The sequence below is a fragment of the Scyliorhinus torazame genome, chromosome 3, assembly GCF_047496885.1.
Source record: "Scyliorhinus torazame isolate Kashiwa2021f chromosome 3, sScyTor2.1, whole genome shotgun sequence".
NCBI lineage: Eukaryota > Metazoa > Chordata > Chondrichthyes > Carcharhiniformes > Scyliorhinidae > Scyliorhinus > Scyliorhinus torazame.
The window spans coordinates 137,374,901-137,389,392 of NC_092709.1; the positions used below are offsets into that span (position 1 = coordinate 137,374,901).

At 51.0% G+C, this 14,492-nt stretch overlaps 1 protein-coding gene across 1 annotated transcript in view; it reads right to left on the reverse strand.

Moving 5' to 3' along the window:
• wdfy3 (WD repeat and FYVE domain containing 3) overlaps nucleotides 1-14,492 on the reverse strand; it is a 586,950-nt gene that overhangs the window by 179,352 nt on the left and 393,106 nt on the right. The window contains 2 exon segments of the mRNA XM_072496251.1: nucleotides 880-1,000; nucleotides 13,057-13,148. Of these exon segments, the coding sequence (XP_072352352.1) occupies nucleotides 880-1,000; nucleotides 13,057-13,148 (213 nt within the window).

Consider the following 14,492-nt stretch of genomic DNA (forward strand, 5'->3'; position numbering starts at 1 on the left):
CAAGTAAGTTCAAATCTCTAGCTTGAAGAAATGCACAGAATGTGGGTAAAAATCTGATTTAACGAAAACAATAGAAATCTAGTTGTATGTACTTTACACTTAAACAATCCAAAATTATCAGCCTTGAACCTTGGACACTGGCGAAGACTGATTCTGCAAACATAATAAACCAGAGTTTCTCTATGTTATGCTGGTTGTTGTTATTTACACATACCCAGGTGGTAAAATTTCTGCTGCTGCTGCACTTAACAGCTGAACCAAATAACAAGTTACCTGGCAAGCTGAGAGTGAAAGTTAAAGGGGTGAATCCTCTGCCTCCCCAGCAACGTGTTCCTCGGCAGTGCGTCGTTGCTGGTAACGGGATTCTCCGTTCCTGCCGCTGGCCAATGGGATTTCCCATTGTAGCCACCCCACACTGCCAGGTGCACTGTCAGCGGAACAGAGAATCCTGCCGGTGGAGAATTCACCCCAATGTCTCAGCCACTGCTAATTAACGTTTTCTGGAACACAAATACATCAAAGCACTTATTTAATTAAGGAGTATAAGATCTATCATTTTATTCACTTTTGTTAAAATAATTAACTAGACAAGTTATGATAGACCAGTAGAAATTTTGGAAAGATGATTTACAGTAAAAGTTGTCTTCAAGTTTGAAATCCTTTCCCTGCTACTTAATTCCACCCACGGAGATCACGTAACTCTCAATGTGATTTGTTCTTAGCATGTAGTGCAATGGCAATAAAATTAGACAGTAAGTAGTGCATGCAGCAGGGATATAGAGTCACAGACTTATATTATATATATTAGAGATGCATAATATAAACAAGTAACTGAAAAATGACAGCAAAGAACTTTCAGGCACTTCAAGCAATACTTACTGCGGATTAACACAGTTTTTCTCTTTTGAATTATAAAGTAGCTTTTGCAAGATATCTAAAAGTCTGTTTCTCAGTAGAATGGTATTAGCTGAAACAAGGCCGCCAAAATCATCATCGGTACCTGTTAAACACGTGAAATATACACATCTTCAAAACTGACCTGTAAGGTGGGCTTTTAACAAACAATATTTTTACAGAGATGCTTGAAAGGATCAACGAGCTAACTAACTACCAACCTGCAATAGCATCAAATAACATTCAGAGAACTCTTACCATAATGAATGGTCAAATTTGGGCGTTGATGTTGTTGCTTCTTAGTCATTTTAAAAAGTTAAGAAATAAAGACACTGATAGGAGAGGCTTACAAAGGAAATATAGTGGTGGAGGAGACTAGAATATGAGAAGCAGAAAGTAGGCAACAAACAAAGAACACAAGGAAAAAAGAGAGATTGATGGATGTTAGAGAGAAAGGTAAGACAAGGGATGAAGTTTGTTTCATTGCTGATGACTTAATCAAGGTGAGAGATCAAAATACTTGGGAACAGAACAATACATATAGTGGTACTGCCTGAAATGATGACAGCATGAGACAGAAATAGCTTTCTCCACACACACTCAAACATATGCCTTATCCAAACCTCTGGAACATGTGTCAATTTTTTTATTTTTTGAACTTGACATCCTTATGAATACCCTCAATGAAAATGTCAAATTTTCCTCAATTGTGAGCTGCCCATCTTGCCAATTCATAGTATTGGGGTTAAATATTGAGCCCTACATGGACTTTAGAAATGTCATTTTGGTCGCGATTGGCGGGGTATTTTTAATGGTCGCGATTGGCAGGGTATTTTTAATGGTCGTGTTGATGAGATTCTGGCCCATATTTAACATTACTTAGTTCTGTAAATGAGCTCTCATGAGCTTTTCACCATTATTGGCTCTCTTGCGGTCTGACTTGCCGGATTCTTGCCTCAGCGTCTCACTAAAAAAGGAGAGATGCTTTTAAATGCTCCCTCGCCACTCACTCCCAGTCAACCCCACAAGCATGGCAGCGCGCAGACCTGATCCTCGCTTTTGGGATGCTGATCTGACCAGGCTTCTCGACGCTGTGGATGCGAGACGGGACATCCTGTTCGCCTGAGGGAGTCAGAGGACCAGCAGCAGGGTCAGCAATACCATCTGGGAGGCGGTGTCAGCGGCTGTCAGCATAACAAGGAGGACTGCCGTCCAATGCAGGAAAAAGACCAACGACCTCCATCAAGCTGCAAGGGTAAGATACCATTTCTCTCCTGGCATCATTTCTGCCTGCCACCCCTCAAATTCCCCAATACCCCCCTACCCCTGTTCAGAGGATGGATGTGCGCACACGGTCAACATAAAGACAGGAGTCAGACATTGGCATAAACTGAGGAGCACCAGAGCTAACCTCACAGTGAGTGATCATCACTCTCCTCCCTCTATATTGACACACTAACAGTGCCAACACTGACTGGGGTAATGTTAGACGGTTCCTTGGAGAATGGAACAGAGTAGTCAGGGAATTGGGGGAGGGAAAGGGGGAGGGGTGAGGAATTGCGGGGTGGGGGGCGAAGAGAGGAGGTGAGCTGACTGACAAAGCCTCATTCTATGAGATCCGGGCGATAATGAGGGCCTCCTTGGTCCTGCGTGCATGCTGGACGCTTGTCGATGCCTGTTCCCCATCCTCTGGCCCACCAAGGGCTTGTCCTCCAGCCCTTGCTGGTCCTGTTCTTCAGACGAGGCCACATGTCCCTCCTTCTCTATCATGTCACCCCGCTGGTTGTGGAGGGCACAGCAGACCACCACAAAGTGGCAGATGCTCTGGAGGGGGTGGGGGGTGTTGTGCCCCATTAAAATGGTCCACACATATTCAGCAGTCCGATGCACCGTTCAATGACAGCACGTGTGGCAACATGGGCCTCCTTGTATCAGGTCTCCGGTCTCCATGCTGGCATCAGCCAGGACATCAGCAGGTACCCCTTATCACCCAAGAGCCAACCTGTCACCCTGGGGTGGTCCTCGAAGATAGCAGATATCTCCAAGTGTCCCAGGATGTAGCTGCCACGCATGATCTATGGGAAGCATGCATCCACGTGCTTGACCCGGAGTGGACCCATCCCTGTTAATGAAGGGCACTCCCTGATGCCCTGACAAGCGCAAGGCGACATGCATGCCATCTATTTCCCCCTGGACCTGGGGCATCCTGGCGATGGCAGAGAATCCAGTAGCCCGGACATCTTGGTGGGCCTGGTCCAGCTCAAAGTTGATATAGTCCGATGCCCGGCATACAGGACATCCGTTACCTCACAGATGCACTTGTGGGCTGGAGCTTGGGAAATACCGTACAAGTCCTTGCTGGAGCTCTGGAATGAACCAGTTGCATAGATTGTCAGGGCTGCGGTGACCTTCATGACCACCGGGTCCACGAGGTGCCAAGTCTGCAAGGACATGGCACAGGTGCTGCACTCTTCGCTGAGACGTAGTCTCCTGCGGCACATGCATCTCCACGAAAGGCTAACGATGCTGTCACTGGTGTCCCCCTCTGGGTCCCTCCTTGGCCTGATGTGCGGCCGGGTCTTCAGGGTGTACGGCAGCCCCCTGCACATGGGGTGCCACCTTCAGCCTGCATTGCACTGCTGCTGCATTCTCCGGCATCTGGCTGCCTGGGTTGGCACGAGCACCACAAGGACAGCCTCTGCGGGACCGACACAACCATGCATATTTTGAATATCTGTAAGGAATAGGAGAAGTAGAGAGACCGACCAATCAACTCCCCCAATCCTCCCCCACCCACGTGTCCTGTTTTCTCTCAGAGTGCCATTGCCTGAGTCAGTTGTGCTTGAAAATTTCACCCTGCACACTCACCCCCTGGCCACAGAAGGAGCCTTTAGACCCCAGCCCCCTGCCGGGAACATTAAGGGAGACCGTTCTCAGGTGCCCTCCCCTGATCCACATACTTACCCTATGGTCACGAGGATATCCCCAATGCTGGAGCCCAGCTCGAGTGTTTTGATTGTTGGCTGCTGCTTCTATGATGGTGAGTGTGGTAGTATGTATTAGGGGTCATGTGGGACTGGAAGCCCTAATGTCATTGGCTGACAGATCCCGGGTCCTGGTTGGCCGTTGACCTCTAGCTCCGCCCTGAAGGCGGAGTATAAGAAGCCGGAGTCCTCCCCCGCAGGCCATTCTACTATCGAGCTGCGGGGGAACAGACACGCTTAATAAAGCCTCATCGACTTCACTCTATTCGTCTCACAGAGTCTTTGTGCGCTACAATTTATTAAGCGTGCCTAAAAAGGACTATGGAGCTCAGGATCATCCCGGAATGCCTGAGGATCAGCCCCCACGCAATGAACGCGGCAGCAGCCTTCAAGCACTGGCAGACTTGTTTCGAGGCCTACCTCAGAACGGCCACCGGCCGGGTCACAGAAGACCAAAAACTACAGGTCCTGCACTCGAGGTTAAGTACGGAGATTTTCTCCCTCATCGAAGACGCGGAGGATTTCTAGACGGCGTTCGCAGCACTGAAAAGTCTCTATATGTCCGCCCAGTCAATCAAATCTACGCTCGCTACCAGCTCGCGACGAGACGGCAAAGTCCCGGAGAATCGATGGACGAATTCTACGCCACGCTGCTGATTTTGGGACGAGCCTGCAGCTGCCCTTCGGTGAACGCAAATGAACACACGGACATGTTAATGCGCGATGCTTTTGTGGCAGGTATAAATTCCTCCCAAATCCACCAAAGACTTCTAGAAAAAGAGTCGCTAGGACTCTCAGAGGCACGGGCCCTAGCAGCCTCCCGAGACGTGGCCGCGCGTAACACCCGCGCCTACGGCCCCGGCCAAGCGTAATACCCGCGCCTACGGCCCCGACCGCGCGGCAGCCCATTGGGCTCCGTACGTACCCGTCGCGACAAACCCCCCCCCCCGGACACCCCACAGGCTTGCGCGGTCCAAACGCCAAGTCGCACCGGGGGCGCCCGCTGCTATTTCTGCGGCCAGGCGAAACACCCCCTGCTGCGCGGGCCGGGCAGCGCTGCCATCTGCAAGAGCTGCGGGAAAAAGGGCCATTTCGCGGTTGTGTGCCGGTCCCGCGAGGTCGCCGCTGTCCCGGGAGAACAGGGTGCCCTGCACGCCGCTTACGCTCCCCAACCCCCCCAGCGCCCCATGTACGACCCACAGGCGCAGCCACTCTGGGTTCCGACCACCGCGGTCCCGGGAGAACAGGGAGCCCTGCACGCCGCTTACGCTCCCCAACCCCCCCCCCCCCCCGTATGACCCGCCGGCGCTACCAATTTGGGTCCCGACCACCGCTGTCCCCAGAGATGAGGGAGCCCCGCGCGGTCCTAACGCTCCCCAACCCCCCCAGCGCCCCATGTGCGACCCGCAGACGCCGCCATTTTGGGTCCCGGCCACCACGAGGGGAGGAAGGACGCCGCCATCTTGGACCACCCCAGACCTGTACGACGCGTGGGGGCGGCCATTTTGTCCACCCCCGCCGCCATCTTGTGACCCCCCCCGGCCATGTGCGATGTATGGGGGCAGCCATTTTGGTCATCCCCGACGCCATCTTGGACGGCAACAACGGACCCCAGTGTCGACGGCTCCACGGGGTTCGAGGAAGACGCTCCACTACTACAACCACGTCTCGCTTCAATTACGCTCGATCAAGCTTGGCCCCGGACACTCCAGACGACGACAACGGTGCTAATAAACGGGCACGAGACACCATGCCTAGTCGACTCCGGGAGCACGGAGAGCTTTATCCACCCCGACACGGTAAGACGCTGTTCCTTGACCACCTATCCCAGCGCACAAAAGATTTCCCTAGCTGCAGGATCCCACTCCGTACAGATCAAAGGTTTCTGCATAGTTACCCTAACGGTGCAGGGGAGGGAGTTCAAAAACTACAAACTACACGTCCTTCCCCAACTCTGCGCCCCCACATTACTGGGATTAGATTTCCAGTGCAATCTACAGAGCCTTACGTTCAAATTCGGCGGCCCAATACCCCCACTCACTACCTGCGGCCTCGCAACCCTCAAGGTGCAACCCCCGTCCTTGTTTGCGAACCTCACCCCGGATTGCAAACCCGTCGCCACTAGGAGCAGACGGTACAGCGCCCAGGACCGGACCTTCATTCGGTCCGAAGTCCAGCGGCTACTAAAGGAAGGCATAATCCAGGCCAGCAATAGTCCCTGGAGAGCACAGGTGGTAGTAGTGAAGACAGGGGAGAAACAAAGGATGGTCATAGATTATAGCCAGACCATCAACAGGTACACACAACTAGACGCGTACCCTCTCCCCCGCATATCCGACATGGTCAATCGGATTGCCCAATATAAAGTCTTCTCCACCGTGGACCTCAAGTCCGCCTACCATCAGCTCCCCATCCGCCCAAGTGACCGCAAGTACACAGCCTTCGAGGCAGGCGGGCGATTATACCATTTCCTAAGGGTCCCATTTGGCGTCACAAACGGGGTCTCGGTCTTCCAACGGGAGATGGACCGAATGGTTGATCAACGTGGGTTGCTGGCCACGTTCCCATATCTCGACAATGTAACCATCTGCGGCCACGACCAGCAGGACCACGACGCCAACCTCCAAAAATTCCTCCAGACCGCCAAAGCCTTGAACCTCACGTACAACGAGGACAAGTGCGTTTTTAGCACCAACCGGCTAGCCATTCTGGGCTACGTAGTGCGCAATGGGATAATAGGCCCCGACCCCGAACGTATGCGTGCCCTCATGGAATTTCCCCTCCCGCACTGCTCAAAAGCCCTGAAACGCTGCCTGGGTTTTTTTTCATACTACGCCCAGTGGGTCCCCCAGTACGCAGACAAGGCCCGCCCCCTAATACAGACCACGACCTTCCCTCTGTCGACAGAGGCTTGCCAGGCCTTCAGCCGCATCAAAGCGGATATCGCAAAGGCCACGATGCGCGCCATCGACGAGTCCCTCCCCTTCCAGGTCGAGAGCGACGCCTCCGAGGTAGCTCTAGCGGCCACCCTTAACCAAGCAGGCAGACACGTGGCCTTTTTCTCCCGAACCCTCCACGCTTCAGAAATCCGCCACTCCTCAGTGGAAAAGGAAGCCCAAGCCATAGTGGAAGCTGTGCGACATTGGAGGCATTACCTGGCCGGCAGGAGATTCACTCTCCTCACCGACCAACGGTTGGTGGCCTTCATGTTCGTTAATGCACTGCGGGGCAAAATCAAAAACGACAAGATCTTAAGGTGGAGGATCGAGCTCTCCACCTTCAACTACGAGATCTTGTATCGTCCCGGAAAGCTGAACGAGCCGTCCGATGCCCTATCCCGCGGCACATGTGCCAACGCACAAATTAACCGCCTCCAAACCCTCCACGAGGACCTCTGCCACCCGGGGGTCACTCGGTTTTTCCACTTTATCAAGTCCCGCAACCTCCCATACTCTTTAGAGGAGGTCCGTACAGTCACAAGGGACTGCCACATCTGCGCGGAATGCAAACCGCATTTTTTCAGGCCGGATGGTGCGCACCTGATTAAGGCTTCCCGCCCCTTTGAACGCCTTAGTCTGGATTTCAAAGGGCCCCTCCCCTCCACCGACCGCAACACATACTTCCTTAATGTGGTGGACGAATACTCCCGCTTCCCATTCGCCATTCCCTGCTCTAACATGACCGCGGCCACAGTCATTAAAGCCCTGTACACCATCTTCACACTGTTCGGTTGCCCCGCATACGTCCACAGCGACAGGGTGTCCTCTTTCATGAGTGACGAGCTGCGCCAGTTCCTGCTCAGCAAGGGCATAGCCTCAAGCAGGACGACCAGCTACAACCCCCGGGGGAACGGGCAAGTAGAGAGGGAGAACGGCACGGTCTGGAAGACCGTCCTACTGGCCCTGCGGTCCAGGGACCTCCCAGTTTCACGGTTGCAGGAGGTCCTCCCGGACGCTCTCCACTCCATCCGGTCGCTATTATGTACGAGCACTAATCAAACGCCTCATGAGCGTCTCCTTGTCTTCCCTAGGAGGTCCTCCTCTGGAACGTCGCTGCCGACCTGGCTGGCGGCCCCAGGACCCATCTTGCTCCGAAAGCATGTGCGGGCACACAAGGCGGACCCGTTGGTCGAAAGGGTTCACCTCCTCCACGCGAACCCGCAGTACGCTTACGTGGAGTACCCCGACGGCCGACAGGACATGGTCTTCCTGCGGGATCTGGCGCCCGCCGGCAACACACACACCCCCCCGACACCATTCACCCAACCTCCCCCCTTTCTGCCACCGCTGCACCCCGCGACCGCCCCCTTCCCAGGAGGATCGGTTCCCCTCCCCTCAGGCCCGACCAAGAATAAAGCCCAAGCTGAAACCGTAAGGCTCACGGAGACGACAACACCGGTACAAGCACCACCACCACCACCGGGGCCGAGGCGATCGACACGGACGACCAGACCGCCCGACCGACTCGTGGCGTCGATCTAAATCAATATATGGACTTTTCACAAGAACATTTTGCTTTTCTCCCGATACCTTCTGTAAATAGTTGAAACAGGACAAAATTGTACATACTGTATTGCCATATGAATGTTTTCCTCCCAGGACCAGCCCTGTAAACCCTTACCACCATGCGAAGCATCACCCCGCCGGGTTCATTTTTGACAAGGGGTGAATGTGGTAGTATGTATTAGGGGTCATGTGGGACTGGAAGCCCTAATGTCATTGGCTGACAGATCCCGGGTCCTGGTTGGCCGTTGACCTCTAGCTCCGCCCTGAAGGCGGAGTATAAGAAGCCGGAGTCCTCCCCCGCAGGCCATTCTACTATCGAGCTGCGGGGGAACAGACACGCTTAATAAAGCCTCATCGACTTCACTCTATTCGTCTCACGGAGTCTTTGTGCGCTACAGTGAGTTTAGGCAAACTGTTCAAGCTTCAATGTTTGATTGAAAGGCGATGTGATAATCATTGTCTGAGACATGGCACGTGTACCCACTTGAGAATATTTTGTATATTAAATGATCAACAGTAACAAAGATTTGAAAATCAACTCTGTAACATTCCACATATCATACTCGCCATTAAACAAGAAGGAAACGTCACCGTTCCATGTTGGTACCAACACAAAGGTATATCAGTACATTTTCACAAAACAAAAACACACTGTTTCACCCCTCGCAGGTTTCTCAACAGAAACAGAGGATAAGCCTGAGAATGTGTAATCATTTCCAGAACTTTGTTGTAGCAATGATCTGTCCATCAATGTGCGCCTTGTTCCACGTATCAGAGGAAACCGGAGCACCCGGAGGAAACCCACGCAGCCACGGGGAGAAAGTGCAAAGGCCACACAGACAGTCACCCGAGCCGGAGTTGAAGCCGGGTCCCTGGAGCTGTGAGGCAGCAGTGCTAACCACTGTGCCACATATTCCACTGGCGCTGAAGATGCAACTGAACATCTAGATTTCCAGCGTGTTTAACCCATGGCGACGTGCCATTTACATGCAGCACTCACCACATCAGGAACAAAAGCATCAGCTATCTCTGAATGTATTTTTCAATAGCATGAGCAGGTGGCCCAGTTGGAACAATGTTATGCACCTGGTCCCGCAGGGTCTTCTTGCTTCAAATCGGATTGCCTTCAAGACTCGTACATCCCCTGAGCCCGGTGCTCCAGGACCCAGGTATCTTAGAAAAAATGGTCCTTCTTTCCGGCTACAGAAAAAGGAGAAAACAGCAACAGCAGCCTACAAGTATCTGCAGCCACCAGCAGGAACATGCAGCAGACACAACGACCCCCCCCCCCCCCCCCCACAACACACACACACACATCAGCAGAAAAGGCTCACCAGCCCAGCCCACTGGAATAGGACACTCCAACAAGGAGCATGGCAGAGGAGATAGAGGAAACCATTCCACCCTCTGCAAAAGTGGCACAGTTCAGTCCAGAACAGGTCTGGAACATTATGAACAAAACCAAATACAGAGCAACCACCGAAGGAAAACACAAAACAGGCAGGTAGACAATGAAGAGACCAGGCGTACACCAAGGACAAAAACCAAAACAAATGAACAACAGCTGCCGAGGCAACGCACGCACCCCCCTCCCCCCAGGTGCCAGCATCAGACCTACATCAGCGGGAGGGTGCTAAGAAGTGACTCAAACCACTGGAAAAGGACACCGACACAGGTCCAGCAGAAGGGGAGAACACCCCACCCCTCACCGATAGTGTGCACCGAATGAAAACACAAAACAGGCAGGAATATAACGAGGACACCAGCTGCACACCAAAGACAAATTGGGACCCCTCCCACAGCCCTAGGAGCAGGTCTACATCGGTGGAAAGGTGGCCAATAAGTGTACAGGAAAGTATATGCGAATGTCAACTGATGTGCGTGCATATTGCCGAGCGTGTGCATGCACAAAATGTATAGGAGTGAATGACTGTGCGTGAGTGCCAGCTAGAGTGCGCGTGCGTGAGAGCGAGCAGCACAGACCATCGGGAAAGGTCTCGTCGACACAGGGCATAGTGGAAGTATAGAGAACACCCTAGTACTTCTCCAGCACTGGTAATTTGCCAGGGTCCAAGGCATTGAAGCAAGAGGGGTCACAGCAGACAAGCACACAGCACTAGGCAAAAGAGCAATACACTGCCAACAGTGCAAAAACAACTCACCCTTGAGCTGCATGCTGGAAAATTGATTCTCACCTCTTCAGTTCCCCTCAGAAGCCATTGCGGCAGCTTCACGTTTTTAAAAAGGAGTACTAAATGAGCCGTGGGTGATTTCTCGCTGGGGAGCCAGTTAATTCCCAAGAGGCCTTTGCAAATACTTCAATCTCGCTAATGAGGTGGAAATGCATGCAAATAAGGGTTAATGATATGCTCGCCATATTTGGACATGGTCCGGAACTCTCCAATGGGAGGGGGCCAGTTAGATATCAAACTGAGTTGCGCCAACGTGGTGGTTAAATTCCGCCCTACGTCTCTCAAGCGTTTCTTTACGTCTCAGACTCCTGATGCCAGGGGTAAAATTCATTGCTCTTTTCTGGACCACCTCCTGTGTTGTCCGTCTACCCTATTACTCAGTGACCAAAAGTGGACACAGTCCTGATGTGTGGTCTGACCAGAGTACCATACAGCGTGATTGCAGAATTTATCGGATTAACTGGGCTACATAATTCAGCACTCTTTATTAGTGTTAGGCAAAAAAGTTTCCCGCATGCCATCTTCCACTTTAAAAAATATATATATTTATTCAAGTTTTTTAACACAATTTTTCTCCCTTACAAACAATACCCCCCCCCCGTAACAAAGAAAAACGAGAAATCGCGCAGAGCAAGATATATACATGGCGAAATGATATATTTACACAGCTTTGTACACTGGCCCTCACCCGTACGTGCCAGTTTCCCCAACCCTTCATGTTATCTCTTGCTCATCCACCCTCCCAGGCAGCCCCCCCTCTCTCTCCCCCCACCCCCCCCACCCACCCCCCCAAGGTTGCTGCTGCTGCTGACCGACCTTCCTCTAACGCTCCGCGGGATAGTCTAGGTACGGTTGCCACCGCCTGTAAAACCCCTGCGCAGACCCTCTCAAGGCGAACTTAATCCTCTCCAACTGTATGAACACAGCCATATCATTTATCCAGGCCTCCAGGCTGGGGGGCTTTGCCTCTTTCCACATTAACAAGATCCTTCGCCGGGCTACTAGGGATGCAAAGGCCAGAATGCCGGCCTCTTTCGCCTCCTGCACTCCAGATTCGTCCACTACTCATAATATTGCTAGCCCCCAGCTTGGCTTGACCCGGACTTTCACCACCTTAGATATTGCTCCCGCCACTCCTCTCCAGAACCCCTCCAGTGCCGGGCATGACCAAAACATATGAACATGGTTCGCCGGGCTCCCTGAACACCTTCCACATCTGTCCTCTACCCCAAAGAACCTACTCAACCTCGCCCCCGTCAAGTGCGCTCTGTGAACCACCTTAAATTGCATCAGGCTGAGCCTGGCACACGAGGAGGAGGAATTAATCCTACCTAGGGCATCAGCCCACAGACCTTCCTCGATCTCCTCCCCTAGCTCCTCCTCCCATTTACCCTTCAACTCTTCTACCAGCGCTTCCCCCTCTTCTTTCAACTCCTGGTGTATTTCCGACACCTTGCCCTCCCTTACCCATACACCCGAGATCACCCTATCTTGAACTTCTTGTGCCGGGAGCAACGGGAATTCCCTCACCTATCGCCTCACAAAAGCCCTCACCTGCATATATCTAAAGGCATTTCCCGGGGGTAACTCAAACTTCTCCTCCAGTGCCCCTAGGCTCGCAAACGTCCCGTCGATGAACAGGTCCCCCATTCTTCTAATCCCCGCCCGATGCCAACCCTGGAACCCCCCGTCCATCTTCCCCGGGACAAACCGGTGGTTACTCATGATCGGGGACCACACCGATGCTCCCATTGCACCCCAGTGCCGTCTCCACTGGCCCCAGATCCTTAGCGTTGCGGCCACCACCGGGCTCGTGGTATACTTTGTCGGCGAGAGTGGCAGCGGTGCCGTCACCAACGCCCCCAGGCTCGTTCCTTTACAGGACGCCATCTCCATCCTCTTCCATGCCGCCCCCTCTCCCTCCATAACCCACTTGCGGATCATCGCCACATTTGCTGCCCAGTAGTAGCTCCCCAGGTTTGGCAGCGCCAACCCTCCTCGGTTCCTACTGCGTTCCAGGAACCCTCTCCTTACTCTCGGGGTCTTATTCGCCCACACATCTTCCACTTTTTATGTTGATTCACGGCTGCCACTCACATTCCACTGAAGTTGTATCTGTAGTGTAATTAAACTTGTATCAACTGATCTAAGCACAAACTAATTAAAAACAGGTGGTTGAATCTGCATTTAGAGACTAATGAACAGAGCTCGAACTGAGCATGATGCAGATTTAAGGATATAATGTTGCTGCTATGTAGTACAATTGTCAAATAATGTACGCGTGAGTCTGGTGCTTGCAGTACATTTGCAGCATTAGCAACTGTGGGTTCTTCTCGACATTTAGGGATTTGTTGCAATCCACTATGCAGTACACGGTTGATCTATAGTGTACCAAATAAAAGAGGCTAAGCTAGTCAAATATTAAAGTATGTCATACAATGAACATACAAAGAAGTTTTAAACTACAGATATATTGCTCACCTTCTTCCTTTTCCTCGCTATTGGCTTCCATGACAATAAACTTCTCACAGACTGCAAAAGTGGGTAATGTGGATGAAAGAAACTGACCAAACCTTGACACAAAGAAATAGGAAATGAGTAAATATTTATTTGTAGGAAATGAATATCACAGGGACTTCCCATTTACTCTAATTTGTTCATTGCCACCGCAGCCTTAGTGGGGTCATTGGCACTGTCTTGCTTCTTCTCTGCTTTCTTCAAACCTCCCTCAGTCCATATCTCAATTTTATTCACTTATCCAAAATGTCTTCCTCCTCTTCTGTTTTTACTCTTATTTGTTTCTGCAATTGCACCCAGAACAATGCTATTAGGTCTTTGTCTCCAATAACCGTTCGTAGCTGTCTAAATTTCACTCTCTAAATGTACTTAGTAATCCTTTTGATTCCCGAACAATGTCGTTGACTCTTAACTAACCTCTGAAATGGCCTAGCAAGCCACTCAGTTCAATGAAAAGATTTTTTTTTTTTTTTTTTTTTTATAAATCACTCCCAGATCTCTAAGCCACTCATTTGTCTTTCTGTCCATCCAGCTGATTCTGAGCATCCTTCACTGTACCAACTGTACCATAATCAATTATCCTCCTCTAATTACTCTTTTTTCAGAGTCCAAATCTTGCATCCATCGAGTGACTGTTAGACACATGCCTTCAGCTTCATGCTGATGTTTTTTGACTTCTGAATGCTATTTAAGTCACTGGTCAGGCCTCTTGCCATAGCTAACCTAACCTGGATTTGATTCTTGGATGAAACTTTCTTATTATGATAAGGAAGAATCCTCCATTTACTAACATACTAAAAATCAGGTTTCCATGTATGTTTGCATATTTTTACACTGAGACTTTTAGACAAAGATAAAAGAAACAATTTTCTGCTCTCTCAGGTGGCGTATTTACTTTCCAGTGCCAAAATCTTGCTGCCACAGGGCAGCACGGTGGCGCAGTGGGTTAGCCCTGCTGCCTCACGGCACCGAGGTCCCAGGTTCGATCCTAGTTCTGGGTCACTGTCCGTGTGGAGTTTGCACATTCTCCCAGTGTTTGCATGGGTTTCGCCCCCACAACCCAAAAGATGTGCAGGCTAGGTGGATTGGCCACGCTAAATTACCCCTGAATTGGAAAAAATGAATTGGGTACCCTTGAATTTATTTTTTTTAAACTTGTCACATGGATTCGAAAAAACACATGTTGTAGGGTTCCATGGTAAACCATCCTGAACAACAAAATAATGATACTCAGGCAGCTAAATAATTAATTTCTACTTTGACACCAAAGATTTCACCTACTGTAATACAGTCTCATAGGTGTTTTAATAATACTTTATATCAGTAAATGGACACAATTTTTGGATAGGGGTGAGGAAAACGAATTTCAGAAGAAATGAAAAGTGAACAGCAATTTATAT